The sequence below is a fragment of the Gopherus evgoodei genome, chromosome 8, assembly GCF_007399415.2.
Source record: "Gopherus evgoodei ecotype Sinaloan lineage chromosome 8, rGopEvg1_v1.p, whole genome shotgun sequence".
Classification (NCBI taxonomy): domain Eukaryota; kingdom Metazoa; phylum Chordata; order Testudines; family Testudinidae; genus Gopherus; species Gopherus evgoodei.
In genome coordinates, this window is record NC_044329.1 from 111,152,184 (window position 1) to 111,178,065 (window position 25,882).

Sequence of the window (25,882 nt, forward strand, 5' to 3'; positions counted from 1 at the left end):
CCCCAGCTCCCTGCATTGTACCCCAGGAATATACCATCTTGCAGTACTCAAGACAAGCAGTGCAGATTATTAATTGGTTCACCACTTCGACAGTGGAAAATGGACATACACCAGCCTTTGCAAAACCTGAGCAGATTTGCCACACACTTCAGGCAAACTCACTGCTAAAGATAAACAGTAAAACAAATTTTGACTACAAAAGATAGATTTTAAGTGATTATAAGTGATAGGCAAAAAGTCAGTTAGTTACCAAAATAAAATAAAATAATATAAAATCTAAGCACACAGTCTAAACTCTCAACCCTCTTAGACCGGGCAACAACTAGACTAAACTGTTTCTCACCCCACTGGATATTGCAGTTTCTCACCCCACTGGATATTGCAGTTCATAGTACACAGATTTCACCCTTGAAATCTGGGCCAGTCCCCTCAGTTGGAGTCTTCAGAGTGTCCTTGTTGCTTGCAGAGTAGGTGAGTGAAGGAGAAAGGCCAAGCCTGGGCCCACTGTGTTCAGTTTTAAACTCTCAGTCTTATGTGCTTGGGGGGCACAAGTCCAGGCCTGTCTGATGAGCATTGCTGAGTCTCCAGGCAAGGCTGAGCAATTCCCCTGGTGGGGCCTCACGCAGGTGAGCCATGGCATTGTAGCTCCCTTGCTGGACAATGGCTGCTGATGGTTGGTTGACACCCGCCAGATCTGAACTCCAAACTCTTGGAATATGTTCTGATTCCAAGTATGTTACTGTCAAGTCCCTCCGCATCCGTGGGAATGGACTGGTGGCAAACAGTACAACTTGCTACAAGAAATAGACTCCGCTGAGCTACTGGCCAACTCATTTGTCAATCACTGGAGTAAGCCCAGCTCCACTGCCTCTGGGCTGACGGACTGGAACAAACAATGCTGCCAGCCTTGGAGGGAAATCTTCATTTTAAATATCTTTGCTTCAATACATATGAGGCTGAGAGCCTTACGTGTGATATCTATGTCCATACTAGCCCTTTTGTCAATCAGGGGTGTGAAAAAAACACCCCCTGACCAACAGCAGTTTCACAGATAGGAGCGCCGGGGTGGACAGCGCTACGTCAGCGGGAGATGATTTCCCATCGCCATGGCTACTGTCGCTCATTGGGGGCGGTTACCAGTGCCGCTGTCAGGTCCATAGTGTAGACCAGTGGTCTCCAAAGTGGGGTGTGTGCACCTCAGGGGGTGCACGGCAGGAGGAGCACTTTGGGTTTTTTTGCTTCGGCAGTTCGGGTGGGAGTCCAAGAAGCCTATATTTTTGCTTTGGCAAAAATGGTAGAGCCTGCCCTGTGGCGCGGCAGGGGGTGTGTGCTCAACATTTTTTACTGATGGGGGATCAAAAAAGTTTGGAGACCACTGGTGTAGACATAGCCAAAGAGGCCTTAAGCTTTCTTCTTTCACCATCACAATGATTCTTTGTATTGTGATGGTGCCTAGAAACGACATTCAGGGACTTCCTTAGGATTTATGGTGCCCCTGTGCCTGTCTTGCTCTTAGCAACACAAACATAAGGTTACACTATTGGAAAACTTGCCACATGCATGTTATTAAAATCAGTTTAACGTAGTGAAGCTACTGTAATGCTGATGGACTAGCACTAAAGAAGTAGCACTGTAGAAAAAATTCTGATTTGACAGAATGATGCAAATAGTATAATTTTTTTAATTTGTCAACGTTTTATTGGAAATTTCCATGAAGAGGTATTGAAACAAGGATTTCTTCTGAATTAAAAGCAATCTTTCTCTTTTTTTTGGCTGCAAAATCAGTAATAATGTCATCGTATGACAAAGACAAAGTGATGTCTTGTTCGACTGCAAGAATAGCAAGACCAGTCAAGTGTTCCTGACTTTTTGTAGAGCGGAGATAGTTTTTAATGAGCTTTAGTTTTGAGAAACTCTGTTCTCCTGATGCTACTGTTACAGGAATTGTCAGTAGAATACAAGTGCAATGTACACATTAGGATATATGTCAACAAGTTTGCTGGTACGAGTAAACTGTACAATGTCCATCATCGATTTTGCATTTTGCATTTTGACTCAATTCTTCATACAGTTCAAGTCCATTTAAATCAAAATGATCGCCGTGCTTCAGGAGGCTCTCTAGGTCAGGGGTCCCCAACGCCGTGCCTGAGGGTGCCATGGCGCCCACAGGGGCCTTTCAGTGCACCTGTGTACTGGCCAGCGGACGAGCATCCGCCAAAATGCCGCCAAAATTTGGCATCAACGCCTCTGGATGACACTGCTTTCCGCCAATAAGCAGCGTCATCCAGAGGTGTCGCCGCTGAAATGCCGCCGAATTTCAGCGGCATTTCGGTGGATGCTCATCCACTGCCACAATCTTTCGTCTGGTGACTGCCAGATGAAAAAGTTTGGGGACCACTGTTCTAGGTTCTTGCACTTTGTCATTAGTTGTCTTGTTTTCCTATTTTGTCTTGTTTTCCGACAACAGGTTGAGTGGCTCAGCCAGGGTATCAGCCGCTAGCCTGCTCAGGCCGCTGCCAGTCTGGGGTTCCTTGGGGGTCCCCAGGCCAGCAGGAGGTGCTGAGTGGGGCTGGTGGCCGGGACCCCGTGTGGCAATGGGGCAGCAGCCGGAACCCCAGAGCCGCAGCAGGCTGAGCCGCTCAGTCCGCTGCTGCGTGCCATCAAAAATCAGCTAGCATGCCACCTTTGGCATGTGTGCCGTAGGTTGCCGACCCCTGCTCTATACATTAGTAAGGAGATGAGCATACTACAATTGTTGGAGGACTCTATTTAGCAGTGACAGGGCTACAGGAAAGTCAGTCAACATTTTTTGTTTCTCTGATAAAAACTGGCCCACTCCCTTCCTCATACCAAATTTGTCACAAATAATTGTCAATTGTTAATTTTCTGGTTTTTTTTTTAAATATTGAAATTGAATTCAGGATTGTTAGCAAGCATTTTTGGCTAACAAATTTGTTAAATGACAATCTAAATGGCAACGCAGTACTGCTTTCATGCTTGGCTCACCCCCCAGCTTGCTGGTCCAAGAGCTGCAGTAGAGGAGGAGATAGGTGGAAAACTGCAGGATCCCAAAATCCACCTCTTGGGGTGCAGAGTGGCAACAGCAGCAGCAAACCCTCAGGTCCGATCACACGCCAATGGGCACCACCGCCAGCCCAACAGACCATGGTGAAGTTAGCACAGCACCTGATCTCAGGGACAGGGCACCCATGGAGTCACAGCAGCTCATCCTGCCGTGTGCAGCTCCCCCTGGATGAGATGGATCACTGCGAACCCGGGGGAGAGACGTGCTCCCCAGCTAGGGTGACAAGATCCAGATGTCCTGGTTTTATAGGGCCAGTCCCAATATTTGAGGCTTTGTCTTATATAGGTACCAATTACCCCCACCTAGGCTGACCAGACAGCAAGTGTGAAAAATCGGGATGGGGTGGGGGGGAATAGGAGCCTATATAAGAAAAAGACCCAAAATCAGGAGTGTCCCTATAAAATCGGGACATCTGGTCACTCTACAGGTGAGTTCCTTTCCCCACTCCTTCCCAGAGACCCCAGCAGCCAATCCCCTCCCTCACACTGTGCTGCATTCATCTCTCTCTGGGACCCAGCAGCCCTCCTCTTACATGTTCCACTGCTTCCCATCTGTCTGGGCTCCCAGCAGAGCAGTGACCCCAGACCTAGTGGTGCCCTAGGCGGCTGCCTGTTCTGCCTATGGCTAAGGACGGCCCTGACGACATTCATGGATCAGGCCCCCATTGTGCTAGATGCATACAAACAGTGAAAAAATGGTCCCTTCTCCAAAGAGCTTATAGTCTGAGCACCAGACAAGAGGCAGAGGAGCACAATGGGACAGTATTGGTCAGCATGGCAGGCAGGGGTGAGAGCTCACCAGATTCCTAACCTTTATCATGTTTTCGAAGACATTACAGCAAAGGAGAGTTTGGAGAAACCTTTGCGGATATTTGTGGGGAGCACCTCCTGCAAGGAAGGAAACACAATTGTTTGTCCCCCACTTTAAAACAGACGAACCCTGTTTGTTGGGATTGAACCTGGGACCTCTGGAGGTAAATGCATGAGCTAAAAGCCAGATAGCCCTTAGCTAAGGCTGTAGAGCAGACTCTAATTTTCCTCTTAGTGGTCTCGGTGCCACGAGATGGGCAGAGCACTACATCCAGGAGGCATGTGGGTTACATTTGAAACATTTAACAAGTAGATGGTGAAGGCTGGTGTTTTTGGCTGATTGGAGGCAGGAGCTGACATCTCAATAGTGTATGAGAGATGATGGGCAGGGTGAAGGACCCTGAATGTGAAGGCAAGTAGCTTATTCTTTATGTGATGGAAGAGTGGGAGCCTGTGGAAGAAGGCAAAGAGCGGAATGAAATGGTCAGTGATTCGCTAGGAAAATGGTTTTTTTGTCCCAGCATTTTGAATGGATCTGAGCCAGGCAACATTGCATTTGTCAAGGGCAGAGAAGACGAGATTGTGGTAGTCAAGCTGTGAGCCAACGAAGGCCTGGATGAGAGTTTTAACAGTGTGTATGGATAGCAAAGGCTGGATGAGTATTATAGGACTTCTCAAACTCGGGGTCGGGACCCCCCAGGGGGTTGTGAAGTTAGTATGTGGGAGGTCATGAGCTGTCAGCCTCCACCCCAAACCCTGCTTTGCCTCCAGCATTTATACTGGTGTTAAATATATTAAAAAGTGTTTTAATTTATAAGGGGGCTTCTCACTCAGAGGCTTGCTGTGTGAAAGGGGTCACCAGTAGAAAAGTTTGAGACTCACTGGTATTAGCAGTGTGGCTGGGTTGGAAAGGCTGTATCTTAGAAGTGTAATGCAGAAAGAATTGGCATGATTTAGATCTACAGAGGGGCCAGATCAAAAATGATACCCACATTATGGGTAGGGCTGTACTAAATTCATGGCCATGAAAAATAGGTCACAGATTATGAAATCTGGTCTCCCCCAGTTAAATCTGGTCTTTTGTGTGCTTTAATTGTATAATATACAGATTTCATGGGCGTGACCAACAATTCTCAAATTGGTGGTCCTGTCCCAAAATGGATTTTCAGGAGCGTCACAAGGTTATTTTAGGAGGTCACAGTATTGCCACCCTGACTTCAGTGCTGCCTTCCGAGCTGGGCAGCTGGCCAACAGCCACTGCTCTCCAGGCACCCAGCTCTGAAGGCAGCACCCCGCCAGCAGCAGCACAGAAGTCAAGGTGGCACTACCATACTGTGCTACCCTTAGTTCTGTGTGGCCTCCTTCAGGGGTGGGCAGCTGGAGCGTGGCGGCTGCTGACTGAGGGCCCAGCTCTGAAGGCAGCCGTGCAGAAGTGAGAGTGGCAATACCACACGAGGCCATCCTTACTTCTGCGCTGCTGCTGGCGGTGGCTCTGCCTTCAGAACTGGGCTCCCAGCCAGCAGCTGCTGCTGTCCAGTCACCCAGCTCAGAAGGCAGCACCCCGCCAGCAGCAGCGCAGAAAGAAGGTTAGCAGTACTGCAACCCCCCCTACAATATTCTTGTGAGCCCCCCCAACTCCTATTTGTGTCAGGATCCCTACACCACCATGAAAGTTCAGATTTAAATACCTAAAATCATGAAATTTATTATTTTAATAATCTTATGACCATGAAATTAACCAAAATGGACTGTGAATTTGGTAGGACCCTAATTCTGGGCCTAAGTGATGGCAGAGCCGCCCAGAGCGGGGGACAACTGGGGCAATTTGCCCCAGGCCCTGCAGGGGCCCACACGAGAGTTTCACTTGCTCTGGGGGACCCGGAAAACTCTCACAGGGCCCGGGCCCCTGGAGCTTCTTCCGCTCCCAGTCTTCACTGGCGGGGGGTCCTTCCGCTCCGGGGCAGAAGGATCCCCTGCTGCCGAATTACCGCTGAAGCGGGACCCGCCGCCAAAGTGCAGCCAGGTCTTTGGTGGTAAGTCGGCGGCGGGGGGCCCTTCCGTTCCAGGACCCGCCAGCGAAGTGCCCTGAAGACCTGTGGCAGGGGCCCCCCACCGCCGAATTACAGCTGAAGACCAGCTGCACTTCAGCGGCGGGTCCTGCTTCGGTGGTAATTTGGCGGCGTGGGGCCCCTGCCGTGAGTCTTCAGGGCACTTTGGCGGTGGGTCCAGGAACGGAAGGACCCCCCGCCGCTGAATTACCATCGAAGCAGGGGCCCCCCGCCGCTGAAGAACCCAGGCCCCTGGAGTCCTCTGGGCAGCCCTGAGTGATGATAGGGTGGTCATGTCCACAGTGATTGAGGGAAGAGGGGAAGAGGGCAGCCTAAAGTTCATCTAAGCTTCGGTCAACAAATGAAGCTCTAATTGTTCAATATGTTTCCTTTATTAATATATATAATCACAGCTGTTGTCATTGATTCTAGCTGCACTCCAACAGCCTCCATGACTGAGTCTGAGCAAGGTACTCCGTGGAGAACAGACTGCATCTTCAGCTAGTTTGAGAGAGTTGAATTGTAATACGAACATAGCAGCAATGGTTCTCACACTACCAACGTAGTGAAAGGAGAGAGTCCTGCTGAGAAGAGTCTGAACTCTCACAAACAGGCCCTTGCACTTTTGAGATTTCTTAAACAAAGTGAATCCCCTGGACAAAAGCCTCTCCAAAGCATGTTGCTGACGAGATCTGGGTGTGTGGTGATGATGTGTGTGTGGATCCATCATTTGCTATAGTTTTGGTTAAAGATTGTACAGAAAAAAAGGGGGGAAATATGTGATGGTATGTGTGCTGTTTCTTTAGAACTGTGGCAGGAAGGGGCTTGGGCAGGTTCTAGGCAGAAAAAAGACCTGGGGGCAGGGATGGCTCAGTGGTTTGAGCATTGGCCTGCTAAACCTAAGGTTGTGAGCTCTATCCTTGAGGGGGCCACTTAGAGATCTGGGGCAAAAATCAGTAGTTGGTCCTGCTAGTGAAGGCAGGGTGCTGGACTTGATGACCTTTCAAGGTCCCTTGCAGTTCTAGGAGATAGGTATATTGCCAATTTAAAAAAAAAAACCTGCCATAAAGCAGAGGGACAGACAGTAGCTTCAGGGACAATACAACTTTCCATATTCTAATAAAGATGAATAGCCCTAGGTTCCTTAATCCTCAAGGACCTGAGTCAAACCCCAGCCGCACTGCAGTGTTGCCAACTTTAGGGCAAGTCTCACCATATTTGGTCTTTTTCTCAACCCCGCAACCTGCTGGAGGCCTGGGGCAGGAGGGAGATTTTGTGTAAGTGTCTAGCCCTCCTTGTGACAGAAAGAAAAGTTTGAAAACTCTAAAAGCTCAAGAACCCGAAGGCAAAGAGAGAGAAACGGACTATATATTCAAAGTATCATGGCGTCTGAACATGTGGGGTTGGCACCACCAATGCCCCCATACATGGTGCCAGTGACCCCCAAAGCTGGGGCCCCGATTCCTGGTCATTGGCCCCATTGCCCCCCATGGCTAGGACCACGATTCCTGGCCATCAGCCCCACACCGGCCACGGGACCTGCCCCACTGCCCCCCAGGATCCCAATTCCTGGCTATGGGCCCCACACTGCCCACAGGACCTGCCGCACTGCCCCCCAGGACCCCGATTCCTGGCTATCAGCCCCACACTGCCCATGGGACCTGCCCCCCGATTCCTGGCCATCGGCCCCACACCGCCCACAGGACCCGCCCCCCATGGCCGGGACCCCGATTCCTGGCTATGGGCCCCACACTGCCTAGGGGCCTGCCCCATTGCCCCCCATGGCCGGACACCGATTCCTGGCCATCGGCCCCACACCGCCCACGGGGCCTGCCCCCCATGGCCGGGACCCTGATTTCTGGCCATTGACCCCACAGCGCCCACAGCACCTGCCCCACTGCCCCCCAGGACCCCGATTCCTGGCCATTAGCCCCACACCGCCCACGGGGCCTGCCCCACTGCCCCGAGGCCCGGGCCGCCTGCCCGCCCCGCCAGCAAGGCCTGGGCTGGGCCCTGCGCTCCCCAGCGGAGGCGTCGAGCCTCGGTCCCCGCCCCGCGCGCGCCCCGCCAGGGGCCGGGACTACAGGCCCCAAGATGCCGCGCGGCGCGCGCCCCCGCTGCCAGCCGCCCGCGCGCCTGCGTCCGGGTCGGCGGGGAGGAAGCCCCGCCCCCGGCGGCGGGAGCGGGCGCTCCGGTTGGCCGGCCGGGCTGCCGCTCAGAACGGGGTCGGGGGTCAGAGTGCGCGGAGGTGAGTCGCTGGCTTGGGGACTCGTGGTGCCGAGTGTGGGGGGAAGGGCTGGCGCTGCCCCCGCTGTAAACACCCCGACGGCCCCCGGGGGCGGGGGGGGCGGGGCGGCGGCCGGCTGGGCCCGAGGGGCGGCGGGCCGGGCCGAGGGGAGGGGGCTGCGCTGCGCTGCGCGGGGGGGGCAGGCCCAGGCCGGCCTGGCGGGGACGGGACCGGGACCCCCGCGGCTGGGCTGGGAGCCAGGCCAGGGAGGGGCGTGCCCCGCGGGGGGGGGCTCAGCTGGTTGTGTGCACACGGGCCCTGGGGCGGGAGAGGCGGTGCCGGGCTGGCGGGGGGGGAGCGAGGGGGGAGCCGGGTCTCCCCCCGTGGCTCAGGCCAGCCGTGGGAGTCAGCCTGCAGCCATGCAGTGTGGGCAGAACTGTGAGAGCGGCGGGGAGCCCTGGGGCACCTTGCAGACTGAGGGACCTTTTGGAGCATGAGCTTTCGGGGGTGAATACCCACTTCGTCGGATGCCGGATGTATTCACCCCCGAAAGCTCATGCTCCCTTAGTCTATAAGGTGCCACAGGACTCCTTGCTGCTTTCACAATCCAGACTAACACGGCTCCCCCTCTGATACTTGACACTGTGCAGAACTGGGCATTCTAGCTGTGTCTTAAGTATTTCACCTCCCTGTGTGGCCCCACTTCTAGTAAGGAAGGAAGGAAAGAAACTCTGAATCTGGTTACGGAAGAGGGGCCCGGCATTGTGGCCCAGTGACTTTCACCGTGTTTCAATTCTGTGTTAAGTTGGGCCTCTGCTCCCTGGGCAGTTGCTTGTTCTTCAGTAGAACTATTCGGAGTGTTGCTCTTGTGGTCACTCCCCAAAATTGTAGTCTGATTTTGATAAACTACTGTTAAGTCTTTGGGCAGCAGAAGGGTGGGGGGTAGCTCAGTGGTTTGAGCATTGGCCAGCTAAACCCAGGCTTGTGAGTTCAATCCTTGAGGGGGCCATTTAGGGAACTGGGGTAAAAATCTGTCTGGGGATTGGTCCTGCTTTGAGCAGGGGGTTGGACTAGATGTTCTCCTGAGCTCCCTTCCAACCCTGGTCTATGATTCTAAGCTGATTGCCCACTGAACTGACTTAAAAGAGGCAAGAAATATTAACAGGGATTTTGGAAATTCCTTTTGGGGTTTGAAGGTTCTGAAAGGGAATGAATGAGGGAGTAAATAGTTTGACTTATGAGATTACACTTATTGCACATCTTCTGAGTGTGAAAGAGCTTGAAACTCAGGAGTGAACTTGAGAGAGTTGAGAAATACAGTGTGTTTGGGTTACTTGTGTGACTGGTCGCAGGAGTTTCTCCTCTCTCCCTTTTCTTGGTACTGTAGTGTCACAGGTGTTTCTCTTAAACAGCATAAACAGATGTTGTGCCTTTTTTCCTGATACTCTGTTGTAAGCCTTATGCCTGGTAGCTTTACATGGCAATGAGGCATTATTAGGAAATAAATCCAATGTAGACTTGGGTTTCTCTTTATTTCTTGGACTTCTGGTTTTAGAAAGAGAGTGGATTAATGGCTTCAGTTTAGTCCGATCTGTGGTATTCTTTAGGCCACAGCACAAAGGGCTGGTCTGATTGGTTAGATTGCACCAGATCTCAACTCAGAAGAGATAAAGAAGGCTTTAATCAAGTGCTTTGGGGGTGGTATTTCTAAAAGGACTTGGTCCTGTCAGACACTGTAAGCTGCCCATTTTGAATGGTAACTTAAGGTACTTAATAGTTTTGGTGCTCTGTGCAATACCGTGGCGTTTCATAGCACTTTCACTGTAAACTTGGCAATATAAGATTTCACAGCAAGAATGGTTTCTTCTTAAATAAAATGTGTGTTAGAAATCCAAATGGTTACTCTTCTGGATGGAGATGGGTGGTGGAAGTGACTTCAGATGTACTTTTGTACCTTAAATTGTTAAGTTTGGGGTGGGTTCTCTGTAACTGAAATTTTGCAGGCTGTTAATTTATACTGTAGATGAAATGCTTCTATTGTTCTCGAGAGACCTTTTTCGTGGCAGTTTCTTCTCTGAAGCATAGGTTGCTCTGCGTACAATAACGTGTGTGCACGCGTTCATAAAAAAGCTTCATACGTGCATGTAGCCAGACTTGATTCTCACCAAAAGTAAGAAGACCGACTGCATTAAAAAGAAAATGCTAATTAGTTTGGACACTAAACAAAGAAGTCCCTGAATAAGTGCACACAGATTGAGATGACCTTAACTTCCATAGTTTTGAATGAAGGATATTTAGCTGGAACTTGATTCCTTTAGGAGGATTGCTATAGCTGCTACAATGCCTGTCTTGTTTTGGCTGTGTTACTTTTAGTAGGTATTGAATTTTTCCTTTGTTTAATCTAGGAAATAAAGTTTTGAAAGACATTTGGCATGTAAAGTTCTTGCACTTGCACTTCCTCTGTTTTGATCTAATAATAACCTTTGCATGAACTGCACTGAATCTGTACAGCATATGGGAATGGTGATTCATGAACTAAATCTGAATGGGAATGGACACCATTAACTATATTCATAAGAGGCCATTGGTGACTACTAAACAAATATACATATTTCCGAGCCTGCTATTGGGTGAGAAGGACACATAGTTGTGGCAGGTGGTGGTCCTGGAGAAGCGCAACAGAAGATGCTTTCTGTTGGTTCTGAACCATTTCCCCAGCATAGGGCTGGGGGTGCTGTGATACTTTGGGGGATGGGGTGCAGTTTTGTAGATGAGAGGCAAAACTGAGGCCTCTGACCATTTTAGTCACTAAATATTCTCTGAGACTATTTTTTTAAACCTAAGAATAGAGTGGTTAATGATACTGGCCAGATTCCAACTGGGTAATTGCATTGTGTGTCAGAATCTCTCCTGCATTTTCAATTGGATGAGGATTCTTCACTTCCTGTCCTAAATTTCTTGGCAGTATAACTATGTACTGTTAGCATTGCTGTTTTTACCCTAGAAGTGACTGGTTTTCATTGCCTTTGGAAACTCTCTGTGCAGTGCCTCTATCCCTTGCCTGGTTTTTTTTCCAGGATTATTGTGAATTTGAGTGGTTTCACAAAATCTGGTATACCTGCCTTCTTGAAGTATCTTCTGGCCCTTATGACCTTCAGATTCCAGAAAGCAAACTTTCTTTAAAAATATCTAGACCATATGATTGTATAGAGAACGACTCAAATGTGAACTAAATAGAAAATCATGCAGAATTGTCAACACCAAACTGTAGACAGCATTAAACAGTTGAGGTGTAAACCATCCTGTGTGTCTCAGCTGAGTGTTAACTCTTGAGCCTGACAGTAACAGAGCCAGATTTTCAAATAATTTAGCTACACAACTGTGTACCTGATTTGCATCACAGCAATTGCGTGTGCAAATCAGGTAATCACATCTGCCAAGTACCATATAACCAAAGGGCAAAAAGACACAGTCCTAAAAGTGCCTGGTATTTTTACTTTCCACTGAATTAGGCTATGTGTAACAGCAACTCTGCTAACTCCATTGCACTTAGGTAGGAACTCAGCTGTGGACTGAGAGTTGCATGTGGCCTTAAATTATAAACCCAGCCCAAGGACCACAATTAAAAATCTAACTTGCCCCTTTCCACAGAACACACTGAGGCCATCTGATGAAGGCACTATACCAGGTACCACATACATTCTTCCACTGTAGCTTTACAATCTGTCTACTCATGCACTTCAGGTTTTTTTCCTCCCTCTACTTTCTCACTAAGGGGCAGTGCTGCTGTCCTTCCATGTGCAGAACTCTGGCAGATCTCAGCATGAGATCCATTTGTGTAGCCACTGCCGCTCTTGGGGAAAATTGAAAAATACAGTAAAATCTGTTTTAAGAGACCATTCAAGGAGCTAACAAAAGTTGGCTGCCTAGCAGAGTTGGCCTTGGAGCAGAATTGTATCTTGTATCTTTGGGAAATACTTCAGGGACAGCCCTGAGATAAGTGGTCTGGTGAGAGCTGCATCTTGATTAGGTTTCCCTGCAGTGTCAAGTAAGCTGTGATACCTGTTTCATTCCCCGCACACCGATTATCCATGCGTTAGCCACAGGAAGTTCTCTTCTTAATTTTGCTCCTCCTCCTCCTCAGTCCCTGTGATCTCACAAGACATTGTGTCTGTGACATCACTATGGAAACAGTTCTGATGGTCTATGCAGTGGTTTGGCATGGCGTATCTCTAAAGGAATGTGGGAGGAGCAGGGTGCTTAGATAGGAGAAAGCTTCCCTACTCATGGAATTCCCTCCCTGTTTTAGTCACTCCTCTCCTTCACATGCCTCTTTAACTCACTTCACTCAAAATGCCTACACATAGTGAGTCAACAATGGTATTTTCTTTCAATTGAACTATCAGTGTGTGCACATGATCTCCCTGGAATAACTCTCATCCTCTCCACTGTTCTTCTCATTTGTGTCCCATCTAATTGTAGCTTGTAAGGTTTTGGGAACAGGGGAAGGGCTAAGCACAGTCTTGAGGATCTGTAAAGATAGTCCAATAGTCAATTGTATTGGTGACAAGTAACGAATAGGAACAATACACAGACATTTCAGGGAGTGCTTTGGGAAACTTACAATGTAACTTTCCCAGAATGTGGGTTTGCAACAAACAAACCCAACCAAAACCCAAAGGAATTAAACTAGGAAAATATATTGAACTAATGGTAAAAGGATATTGTCAGATGAATTGATTAAACCAGTTTACCTGGTTTTCTAACACCACTTTAAATCATTACAACTTTTAGAATACTGTGTTAATGTGTTTTTATTTATTTACCCTTTTTAAAATAAGTTTGAACAGTGCCGCTAGACTCACTAGTTTTTGTTTCTAGTCTTTAATTTTCTGGCTCTCAGGCCATGCCAAAGTGCTGTGATATTTGGGTTGCAAACACTGCAAGAACAGACTTGGTATTTAAAAAAAACGTAAAGTTCACTTAAAAAAAAAAAAAGTCATGGACATGTAAGCCTCAGTCTGATAGAAACATCTGTACCAAATCTAAACATGGGCCCATGTTTGATCTGAAAGTGTCCTGTTAAATGCTGACTAAAGTGTGACCATTCTTGGACTCCAAGTCTGGGCTGCTGTTGCTGCCTTAATGCTAGGGTTTGCTTGTTCTTAGATCGTGTCTTCCCCCTTCTCCCAATTTGAGGCTATGTTATCACTCCAGACTGTCAGCCTGAACAGTGAATGTGTCTGCTCTTGGGCGGAAAGCAGGCTGTTGAATTATCTGACTGTCTCATTTTGTCCTTGTATGATTTTGATTTGTTTTAATTAGTAAAATTTAAATATTAGTATTATGCACAAAGAACCGGTAAAGCTAAGATTCATAGACTAATTTGTCTCTCTGTGCACAAATTAGTCACAGGCATGAATGCCATTCATCCTACAAACCACAAGGCGTACATACGTATGCAATGCATTTATTTGTGGAATGAGGTCTCATACTTCTGCTACCAGTGGAGAAAGTTGCTTAAAGTGCCCTGATCACTTCATGACTGGCACTGGTTGTTAGTTTCCCATCCCTCTAGCGCAGGGGTTCCCATACTGTGGTATGTGTACCCCTGGGGGTACAGGAGACATCTCTAGGGGATACGCAATTTTTCCCGTGTAATGGTGGATATTATTTATTAATTTTATTTACTGCATTTTCATAATAGGCTATTCGGATGAAGCTTTGAAACTCTGAGAATTTGTTTTATAAAATACAAGAGTTAATTTACTTCAACATGTACCAGCGAGAACACAGAGACACTGACGTATCATAGAATCATAGACTATCAGGGTTGGAAGGGACCTCAGGAGGTCATCTAGTCCAACCTCCTGCTCAGAGCAGGACCAATCCCCAACTAAATCATCCCAGCCAGGGCTTTGTCAAGCCTGACCTTAAAAACCTCTAAGGAAGGAGATTCCACCACCTCCCTAGGGAACCCATTCCAGTGCTTCACCACTCTCTGAGTGAAAAAGTTTTTCCTAATATCCAACCTAAACCTCCCCCACTGCAACTTGAGACCATTACTCCTTGTTCTGTCATCTGCTACCACTGAGAACAGTATAGATCCATCCTCTTTGGAACCCCCTTTCAGGTAGTTGAAAGCAGCTATCAAATCCCCCCTCATTCTTCTCTTCTGCAGACTAAACAATCCCAGTTCCTTCAGCCTCTCCTCATAAGTCATGTGCTCCAGTCTCCTAATCATTTTTGTTGCCCTCTGCTGGACTCTCCAATTTTTCCTCATCCTTCTTGTAGTGTGGGGCCCAGAACTGGACACAGTACTCCAGATGAGGCCTCACCAATGCTGAATAGAGGGGAATGATCACAGCCCTCGATCTGCTGGCAATGCCCCTACTTATACAGCCCAAAATGCCGTTAGCCTTCTTGGCAACAAGGGCACACTGTTGACATATCCAGCTTCTCGTCCACTGTAACCCACAGGTCCTTTTGTGCAGAACTGCTTCCTAGCCATTTGGTCCCTAGTCTATAACAGTGCATTGGAGTCTTCTGTCCTAAGTGCAAGACTCTGCACTTGTCCTTGTTGAACCTCATCAGGTTTCTTTTGGCCCAATCCTCTAATTTGTCTAGGTCCCTCTATATTCTATCCCTACCCTCCAGCGTATCTACCACTCCTCCAAGTTTAGTGTCATCTGCAAACTTGCTGAGAGTGCCGTCCACGCCATCCTCCATATCATTAATTAAGATATTGAACAAAACTGGCCCTAGGACCGACCCTTGGGGCACTCCACTTGAAACTGGCTGCCAACTAGACATGGAGCCGTTGATCACTATCCGTTGAGCCTGATGATCTGGCCAGCTTTCTATCCACCTTATAGTCCAATCATCCAGCCCATAGTTCTTTAACTTGCTGGCAAGAATACTGTGGGAGACCGTATCAAAAGCTTTGCTAAAGTCAAGGAATAACAACACATCCACTGCTTTCCCCTCTCCCACAGAGCCAGTTATCTCCTCATAGAAGGCAATTAGGTTAGTCAGGCATGACTTGCCCTTGGTGAATCCATGCTGACTGTTCCTGTTCACTTTCCTCTCCAAGTGCTTCAGAATTGAAAAGAAGGGATCTTGAAAGGTCATTGAGTCCAGCCCCCTGCCTTCACTAGCAGGACCAAATACTGATTTTTGCTCCAGCTCCCCAAGTAGCCCCCTCAAGGACTGAACTCACAACTCTGGGTTTAGCAGGCCAATGTTCAAACCACTGAGCTATCCCTCCCCTCCAGTCACCGTACAGCATGGGCTCAGTTGCCCAGTCTGAGTTCAGAACTTAGGGTTTTTTCCCAGTTGTATAGGTCCCGCTATAACTCTATCTGTACTTAACGGTGAAATGTCTACAGATGGCTAAAGACAGGTAGTGTTAAAAAGAACACACGCACTATCCGTGATGAGGGGGTAGGTGTACGCGGGCAGCTGGTAGATTTGGAATGGGGGTATGCAATAAGAGAAATTCGGAACCTCTGCTCAGGGGTTCTCACAACAAATTTTTTGGTGAGCTCAGAGTGTGGCCACCAAGTCTTCCTGGTGGCCGCTCTGGCAGTTTTTCCTAAAATACTTTAGGAAAAACGAATAAATAGGCACATGCACACGTCCAAATTGTAATTTATTTACATAGGATTTTTTTTATTTTGCAGACTCAATAATTAAAAAAAAAAATAGTAGTACGGTCGTCTCTCTTCTTTACTAGACCTAGCAGAATAGAAACACAAATAAGGTGCTGTGCACATTCTTGTGTTTTTTGTTGTTGTTTCTTTTTCTTTTTTGGTTGCTTTTTTTAGACTTACTAGCAGGTAAGTCTGCTGCTGTGAAAAGTGATACTTGTATGTTAATACACCTCTACCTGTCCTTGGGAGCCAAAAAATCTTACCGCGTTGTCGGTGAAACCGTGTTATATTGAACTTGCTTTGATCCACCGGAGTGTGCAGCCCTGCCCCCCCCCCCCCCCCAGCACTGCTTTACCGTGTTATATACAAATTCATATTATATCGGGTGGTGGTATATCAAGATAGCAGTGTATCACTTGTGACAACCTCACTGCTAGCTGCTAAGTCTGCTGTGAAAAGTGATATTAACAAACATACAAATATCACTTTTCACAGCAGACTTACTCAGCCCAGGGACAAATTAAGCCCTGGATAGGGACATGGTAGGGAGGCAGTGGGGGGCCAGAGGTCATGGGGGAAATGAATGGGGGGGCTAGGAGAGGTAATAGGGGCCAGCTGTGATGGCGGGGCAACCCCGGGACCCCAGGGCTGAAGCATGACCCTGCTTCCCTGGGCAAGTGGGGAACTTACTGGCTACCTACTCCTCCAGCATTTGTGTCTCTGTGGGAGGGGGTGGGGCGTAAGGCCCACTCCCAGCTGGTGGCCCCAGGGTAGGGGCTCGTGCTTCCCCAGCCCCCATTCTCCACCCAGGAGGCTGTGGCCGCGAGAAAAGCCCCTGGTTGCCGCATGCAAGAGTGCTGCTCTAGTGGATACTTGTGGTTCCCAATAAGCAGTTCTCTCCGATTCATTCCTCTTGAGACCTGAAGTGAGAGAGGCGCCGGTGGAAGTTCTTCTCTGTACAGTTAATGAGACATCCAGCAGCCAAGCCCGTACAGCCGGTGCTTGTCTGGCTTTTGACTTTCCTTACTTTATAGAGCTCAGCTGTGGTGCTTTGCCATCATTAACATGGCACACAGATGAGGAAGAAACCTGACTGGTCTGGGTTTGCCCCATGCCATTCTGGAGGCAGAATAACTGCAGGTCAGACTAACTTCCAGGATTTCGTAAGCAATAGTTACTGGTTACAGCAAATGAAGAAGTCATGTGTGACATACAGTAATACACAGCCTATAAAACTAATGTTATCTCCCAGCTGTAGCCCCCCGCAGGTGGATATTTTCCATGTTATTGGGAGTTACGAATGTAAATGCTGTAACTTTTCCTATGTCTGTGTACAATCTGTCAACATACTTCATGAAGTCCAGCCATAGTTTACAATCCCACGACAGTTAATGTATATATCTATATAAGGAATTGTAGCTGGATAATATGAAACATTAAGATGGTTGGACTGAGTGCCAGATGTGGCAGTCGACATGGAGATTATAATCTGTCCCTGTGTGCATAAAATACATTTATCACACTTCATTTGGGTTTGGAAATTGAATCATTCAACACGTGAATTGATCAGGGTAGTGTAGGGTTTGTATTTTCTTTTTAAAGTTGTGTTCTGACTGAGTATCTGCGTTGCTGTGTGTTGGAATAAATATTGGATAATTAGGAGTGCCTTGCATCTTCTGTCATAGCTATAAATGCTTTACACAGGGTTTAATAAATAGCATCTGCTCACCAGCTCCCTAATGCTCTGAGACACTCTGAACTCGCCTAGGAAGACGTTACAGTCTCTTCCCAAAATACCTGGAAGTCTAGAGTAGAGACTGGCTAATATTATAGTTAAGACTTCACTTGCCAAAAAAGCAGAGAGCAAAAGTTTGCTATTGGATTGTTCCTAGTCACGTGCTGGCTGTCCAGGGGATTAGCAAAATGTCCCCTCGCATGCTTCTGTTCAGTGCTTAGCTGTATCTACACAGTAATATACATTAGAGAAATACTGGTCTTACCTAGCCATATATATTATGTTAATGGATGTATTTAATTTAAGGGGCCATTGTCTGACTCCCTCCACAACTTCAGTTGTATTTTTTCCCTTTTCAGAGTAGGTTAAATCAGAATCATAGAAATGCAGGACAGGCAGGAAGGGCCTTCAGAGTCATTAAATCCAGCCTTCTGTGCTGAGCAGGACCAAGTAAACTTAGATCATCCCTGACAGGTGTTTGTCCAGCCTGTTCTTTAAAATCTCCAGTGATGGGGATTCCACAGTCTCCCTGGGAAACTATTCCAGAGCTTACCTACCCTGAGAGTTAGATAGTTTTTCCTAATATCTAACCTAAATCTCCCTTGCTGCAGGTGAAGCCATCCCTTCTTGTCCTATCTGCAGTGGACATGGAGAACAATTGGTCACTGTCCTCTTTATAACAGCCCCAGGGCTGGTGCAAGGATGTTTCTTGCCCTAGGCGAAATTTCCACCTTGCGCTGGCCGCCGCCCCTGGCCCCCCGCCCTGAGGGCCCCCCCCACAACAGATTCCGCCCCCCGCCCAGCTCACCCCTGCTCCACCTCCTCGCCGAGCACGCCATCGCTGTTTCATTTCTCCCGTCTCCTCCCCGAGCACGCCATCGCTGCTTCACTTCTCCTGCCTCCTCCCTGAGCGTTCCGTGGCTGCTTCACTTCTCCTGCTTCCCAGGCTTGCGGTGCCTAAGCTGATTGGTGCCGCAAGCCTGGGAGGTGGGAGAAGTGAAGCAGCTACGGCGTGCTTGGGGAGGAGCCGGGGCAGGGGTGAGCTGGGGCGGGGAGTTCCCCTGTGTGCTGGCCCCCCCCATACTTGCTACAGGCAGCCCTCCCTGCGTTCCCCTGCCCCAGCTCCCTCCGCCTAAATGTTGGCAGTGACTGGGGCGGCCAAAGATCCGGCCGCCGCGGTTGCTGCCGAAGAAAATGGCGCCCTCCAAATCCTAGCACCCGAGGCGACCACCTGGGTTGCCTAAATGGTTGCACCGGCCCTGAACAGCCCTTAACATATTTGAAGACTGTGATCAAGTCCCCCCTCAGCTCAGGGCTTGTCTACATCAGAAAGTTGCAGCGCTGGTGAGGGAGTTACAGCGCTGCAACTTTGAAGGTGTACACATCTGCAGGGCATCACCAGCGCTGCAACTCCCTGTTTGCAGCGCTGGCCGTACTCCCGTTTTGTCTCGGGTGTAGAGGATCCAGCGCTGGTGATCCAGCGCTGGTAATCCAATGTAGACACTTACCAGCGCTTTTCTTGACCTCCGTGGAAGGAGGAAGCCTCTGGTAATCAAGCTGGTCTCCTTTCCCGGTTTGCTCTCTCGTTCCCGGAACCCCGAGCAAGCAGGTCTCCTTCCCTGCGGTTTGCAGGGGGGTTCGGGGAACGCGAGAGCAAACCGCGGCGAAGCTGGTCTCCTTTCCCGGTTTGCTCTCTCGTTCCCGGAACCCCGAGCAAGCAGGTCTCCTTCCCTGCGGTTTGCAGGGTGGCTCCGGGAACGCGAGAGCAAACCGCGGCGAAGCTGGTCTCCTTTCCCGGTTTGCTCTCTCGTTCCCGGAACCCCGAGCAAGCAGGTCTCCTTCCCTGCGGTTTGCAGGGTGGCTCCGGGAACGAGAGAGCAAACCGCGGCGAAGCTGGTCTCCTTTCCCGGTTTGCTCTCTCGTTCCCGGAACCCCGAGCAAGCAGGTCTCCTTCCCTGCGGTTTGCAGGGTGGCTCCGGGAACGCGAGAGCAAACCGCGGCGAAGCTAGTCTCCTTTCCCGGTTTGCTCTCGCGTTCCCGGAACCCCGAGCAAGCAGGTCTCCTTCCCTGCGGTTTGCAGGGTGGTTCGGGGAACGCGAGAGCAAACCGCGGCGAAGCTGGTCTCCTTTCCCGGTTTGCTCTCGCGTTCCCGGAGCCCCCCTTGAAGCCGCCCAACAGCGCTGCAGTGTGGCCACATCTAACACCACTTGCAGCGCTGGTTGCTGTAAGTGTGGCCACTCTGCAGCGCTGGCCCTATACAGCTGTACTAATACAGCTGTAACAACCAGCGCTGCAAAATTTTAGATGTAGACATGGCCTCAGTTTTCTTTTCTAAAGACCAGTCTTCACCACAACAAATTATTAGCAGCTTTATTCCAAGATGTTTTATCTCCTCTGATAGACCTTCAGCTCCACAGCTGACAGCTTTGAAGATCTTAAGCATAAATATCTGTTATCAAGGATAGGTTAGATGTGAATGGAAGTGATTTCTATTTGGCTGTAATTAATCTATTAATGGCAATAAAAGTACGAGATGGAAAAGTGATAGGTCTTGCTGAACACCTTTAGGATTAATACAATGTTAGGCTTGCAGGGCAGCTCTTCATTATGGTTTTATAACTGAGGTTTTTAGTTTTCCAGGTGACTCTTGCTTGCAACGCTGCTTTAATAAAATATACGGCCCCAAAAAACGAAAGCCAGGAGATACAACCAGTTTATGCCCCGAAAGTCAGACTGCAGGAAGTGACTCTGTATTAAACCTCAGTCTCTGATTTCCACCTGTGATATGCATGTGTGTTTCTTTAACACAAAATCCTTCTAAGGGAAGGTTACAAAATGTGTATTTACCTAATGCACATGACCTGCTCAGCGGCAATTATCTCCTAATCTGGTCTTTCTGAGTTTCTCTGGGTCTCTCAGGTAAATACAGCTTTAGCTGTTCTTCAAGGCATATTATCTCATTAAGTGTGTATTTTGGCACGTGCATTATTTACCTGATAGACTAACAGATACACAGGAACAGTTGCTGTCTGTGCAAATAATCACAGTGTTGTTTGTGAATGATCGTCCTCTGGTTTCTTTGAGGCAGTTTTTATTTTGTTGTGTAAATCTGGCTGCTCATCATCTCCACCAAGAGGTGCTTCCTGCCCTCCGTGCAGGTGCTGGAGGCATTGTGTGTACACCCAGGGGAGTCTGCACTTTGTTCCGCTGCAGTAAGAAACTAAACAAAAGCAAGACACGTGTCCCTTCGTGCATGGAAGGAAGGAAGTCTGTACTGCTCCCAGCGTCTAGACACCTGCTGTCCTGTGTCTTCTATCCAGTCTAGCATGTGAGCTCCTTGGAAGCATGGACTGCGCCTCCCTATATGTGCTGTGCACACTTGGAACTGTATGCTCAGAACAGCGGTGGTACAGGCAGTGACCCACTACTGGCTTGGCCCTGCCTGTAGGGGCTGAACTGAGTTCAGTCTCCATGTTTGGTCGCTGGCCTAGGGGCTAGATGTGGTGGGTTTTGGGGTGATTGAGATCCACCTCCTAGCAACCAGATTTCAAATAAACCACTGAAAGGCCAGGTAGCAAATACTGACCTGGGCTGGCTTTGAACTGGCATCCTAGAGTTGAAAGACTCTGTTACCTATCCCTGACCCATGCATTCCTGGAGAACAGCATTTTTTCTTTTTTTCTTTTTTTTAAAGAAATCATTTGAAACTTCTTCCTCTCCCCTCCCCCAGCAAAAAACCCAGATGCCAAAGGGTCACATTATGGATGAGTGATCTGTAAAACTACCACAAAGTTTTTAAGTCCTAAGAGTATAAATAAAATAAATAAATAAATAAATAAAAACTTAGAGTGGGTGGGATTTTCATAGGGGTGAGGGAGGAATGAATTAAACTTAATCAGTTTGGATTTTGTTGGAAGGAAAATTCATCCCTTGAATGTCAACATTTTAGATCATTTCTCCCCTACCTCCTCTGCCCTCCTTCACCCTGAAAACCCCCTGCTGAGCAAGAGATTGTGTGTGGCACCTGAACCCTGTTGAGAGTAACCAAGTGGGATGCCCTATGGAAGCATGTTATCAAGAGGCTGACACACGGGGTGAGAGGGGGAGAAAAACTGACTAATGTATGGGGAGTGGAATTGGCTCTAGCTGGGGGGCCTGGGGCCAAGCAGATGATATCTGCACTTGTCTCATTGTGCCTGACTCCTATTGTGTGCAACTTCTGTTACCAGTGTACATGTATCAAGAGACTAAGAGTCTTTCCACAGACTTCAGTGAGCTTTGCATCAGACCCCTAAGTCCCTAAGCAATCTATATAGTGTTCTGTAGCATGCAGATGCCTGATCTGGCCCCTAGAGCAGTGACTGTGGTGTCTTTGCCTCTTAATGTAGAGCTATTCACAGCGATTAATTTCTAGGTTGCTAGTGGGTCTAGACGCTGTCTAGTGTATTTGCAATAGGTCACAGTATTGCCTGGGTTTTTTAGTGGAACCTTTCATCTAAAGGCACAAGAGTGTCTGTTACAAAATGGCTAGGTTGAGCAGATGGCAATAGAAGTGAGATGTGTGTGCATTAGTAACACAAGCCCCTCTCTCTTTCTAAGTTTCAGATGCCTCTGGATGTTCAATGATAGCACTCTTCCATACTGGAGCAGCAAAGATTCCTCCAACCTTACTTCCAAGGGTGAGACAAGCTCTGTGCTCCCACCGCCTACGTTGCTTTCTCCAGGGGTGCGGCTCCACCTTAAACAGGAAACTGGCGTCCCACGGCTTTGGTGCGTCCATGGCAGCAATGTCATCCTTTCCTCCACAGAGATATCACTACTTTTTAGTGTTGGATTTTGAGGCCACTTGTGACAAACCACAGATTCATCCTCAGGTAAATACCCAGCCCCTTTTATTCTTCCTTTGCAAACTGCTGCCTCCACCCTGTGAAGTGGGATGCAGTGTCTGTCCCTTCACATCCTGACCAACAGCTCTGAGGTTTACCCCATGCCCTCCCACTTCTATGCACGCTTCCTCAGCAGCTGTTATCGGCCCAAGTCGTTTCTGATGAGCAATATGAGTCATTCCTGCCCCTTAAAATGGCCGTCTGCAGCACTGCCAATTTATCAGTCCAAAGGGAATGAAACCAGAGACCTTGGCCTCCATCGTGACAGCGTTGAAAAGACATTTGTTGTCTGAGAAACTTTACCTGTCTTAGGCCTTAAATGCTTCTCACCTCTCTGGCTTGGGGATGGATTGAGCTGGTATTAGCTGGGAACCCCGTATTATTGGCACACTCCAGACTGCCTCATCCATTTCTGCAGGAGAAACACGTTTCTAGCCTATAAAGTTGTGAAGGAAGCAGTCTGGAGGTGAATGTATGCGGGGCTGCTTGTTGGAGTCCGCAGGTCTTTAGTCATCATAGCGTTGAAAGGTGTGAACTTTCCCAGGCTTGTCTTATCTGGGTGTTTAACTCTGAAGTCCAGCGATAATCAAATAATTAAAATAGAAACCTCCAGCTACACTGGGATTTTGGGTGCATCCTGAGAGTGCCATTTGCAGCTTCTCACCCCTGGAACTAATACCAGGTGTAGACCTCTTCATGTGTCTTCTGCAAATGGTTGTTTCCTTGACAATGGAATGCAAAATTAAATTAATAACTATATTTTCAATAGGGCTATCGAGAGATTAAAAAAATTAATCGCGTGATTAATTGCACTGTTAAAGAATAATAAAATGCCATTTATTTAAATATTTTTGGATGTTTTCTACATTTTCCAATATATTGATTTCAATTACCTCACAGAGTACAGTGCTCACTTTATATTATCTTTTATTACAAATATTTGCACAGTAAAAAACAAAAGAAATAGTATTTTTCAGTTCACGTAATACAAGTACTGTAGTGCAATCTCTTTATCGTGAAAGTTGAACTTACAAATATAGAATTATGTACAACCCCCCCCGCATTCAAAAATAAAACAGTGTAAAATTTTAGAGCCTACAAGTCCACTTAGTCCTACTTCTTGTTCAGCCAGTTGCTCAGACAAACAAGTATGTTCACATCTGCAGGAGATACTGCTGCCCACTTCTTGTTCACAGTGTCACCTGAAAGTGAGAACAGACGTTTGCATAACACTACCGTAGCCGGCGTCTAAAGATATTTACGTGCCAGATCCAGTTAAAGATTCATTTGTCCCCTTCATACTTCAGTCACCCTTCCAGAAGACATGTGTCCATGCTGATGGCGGGTTCTGCTCGATCATGATCCAAAGCAGAGCGCACTGATGCATGTTAATTTTCATCATCTGAGTCAGATGCCAGCAACAGAAGGTTGATTTTCTTTTTTGGTGGTTCAGTTCTGTAATTTCCGCATTAGATTGTTGCTCTTTTAAGGCTTCTGAAAGCGTGCTCCACACCTCGTCTCTCAGATTTTGGAAGGCACTTCAGATTCTTAAACCCTGGGTTGAGTGTTGTAGCTATCTTTAGAAATCTCACATTGGTACCTTCTTTGTGTTTTTGTCAAATCTGCAGTGTTCTTAAAACAAACAACATGTGCTGGGTCATCATCCGAGACTGGTATAACATGAAATATTGAAAAATACGGGAAAAACAGAACAGGAGACATACAATTCTTCTCCAAGGAGTTCAGTCACAAATATAATTAATGCATTTTTTTTTTAAACGAGAATTGTCAGCATGGAAGCGTGTCCTCGGGAATGGTGGCCAAAGCATGGAGAAGGCTTATCAATGTTTAGCGTATCTGGCATGTAAGTACCTTGCAATGCCAGCTACAAAAGTGCCATGCAAACCCCTGTTCTCGCTTTCAGGTGACATGGTAAATAAGAAGCAGGCAAGGTTATCTCCCGTTAATGTAAACAAGCTTGTTTGTCTTAGCGATTGGTTGAAGAAAGAGTAAGAGTGAGTGGACTTGTAGTCTCTAAAGTTTTACACTGTTTTGTTTTTTTCAGTGCAGTTATGTAACAAAAAAAATTCTACATTTGTAAGTTGCACTTTTATGTTAGAGACTGCACTTCAGTAGTTGTATGTGGTGAATTGAAAAATACTATTTCTTATCATTTTTACAGTGCAAGTATTTGTAATAAAATGATATAAAGTGAGCACTGTACATTTTGTATTTTGTATTTTAATTGAAATTAATATATTTGAAAATGTAGAAAACATCCAAAAATATTTAATACATTTCTATTGGTATTTTATTGTTTAACAGTGCCATTAAAAATGTGATTAATCACGATTAATAAGTTAATCTCAATATTTTTGAGTTAATCACATGAGTTTACTGCAATTAATCAACAGCCCTAATTTTCAATCATTAACATAAGAACAGCCATACTGGGTCAGACCTATGGTCCATCTAGCCCAGTATCCTGCTTTCTGATAATGGAGGGTGCCAGAGGCTTCAGAGGGTATGAACAGAGCAGGCAGTCATTGAGTGATCCATCCCCTGTGGCCTATTCCCAGTATCTGGCAAACAGATGTTAGGGACACCCAGAGCATGAGCTTGTACCCTGACCTATCTTCCATGAACTTTTCTAATTCTTCTTTGAACGCTCTTATAGTTTTGACCTTCACAAAATCCCCTGGCAAGGAGTTCCACAGGTTGACTGTGCATTGTGTGAAAAATACTTCCTTTTCTTTGTTTTAAACCTGCTGTCTATTATGTTAATTCACTTACCCCTGATTCTTGTGTTATGTGAAGGGGTAAATAACACTTATTCACTTTCTCCACACCAGTCATAATTTTATAGACTTCTGTCATTTTCCCCCTTAGTCGTCTCTTTTCCAAGCTGAAAAGTCCTAGTCTGTTTTATGTCTCCTCATATGGAACGTGTTCCAGACCCTTAATCATTTTGTTGCCCTTCTCAGTACCTTTTCCGTTTCTAATATATCTTTTTTGAGGTGGCTACCAGAACTGTACACAGAATTCAAGGTTCGGGCATATCATGAATATATATAAGGGTATTATGATATTTTCTGTCGTCTTATCTGCCCTTTTCCGAACATTCTGTTCGCTTTTATGACTGCTCTTGCACACCGAGTGGGTGTTTTCAGAGAACTATCCACAATGACTCCAAGATCTCTTTTTTGAGTGGTGACGGCTAATTTAGACCCCATCATTTTGTATGTATAGTTGGGATTATGTTTTTTCAATGTGCATTACTTTGCATTTATTAACATTAAATTTCATCTGCCATTTTTTTTGCCCAGTCACCCAGTTTTGTGAGATCCCTTTATAACTCCTCACAGTCTGCTCTGAACTTATTTATCTTGAGCAGTTTTGTATCATCTGCAAATTTTGCCACCTCACTGTTTACCCCTTTT

The 25,882-nt window shown here is 47.3% G+C and overlaps 1 protein-coding gene across 1 annotated transcript in view; it reads left to right on the forward strand.

Annotated features, from left to right (window-relative positions):
- The first annotated feature begins 8,125 nt into the window (after window positions 1-8,125).
- Window positions 8,126-25,882, forward strand: part of ERI3 (ERI1 exoribonuclease family member 3) — a 234,675-nt gene continuing 216,918 nt past the window's right edge. Inside the window, exons 1-2 of the mRNA XM_030573808.1 lie at window positions 8,126-8,190; window positions 22,156-22,430. Coding sequence (XP_030429668.1) covers window positions 22,179-22,430 — 252 coding nt within the window. The 5' untranslated portion in view covers window positions 8,126-8,190; window positions 22,156-22,178. The remainder of the gene's footprint in view (window positions 8,191-22,155; window positions 22,431-25,882) is intronic.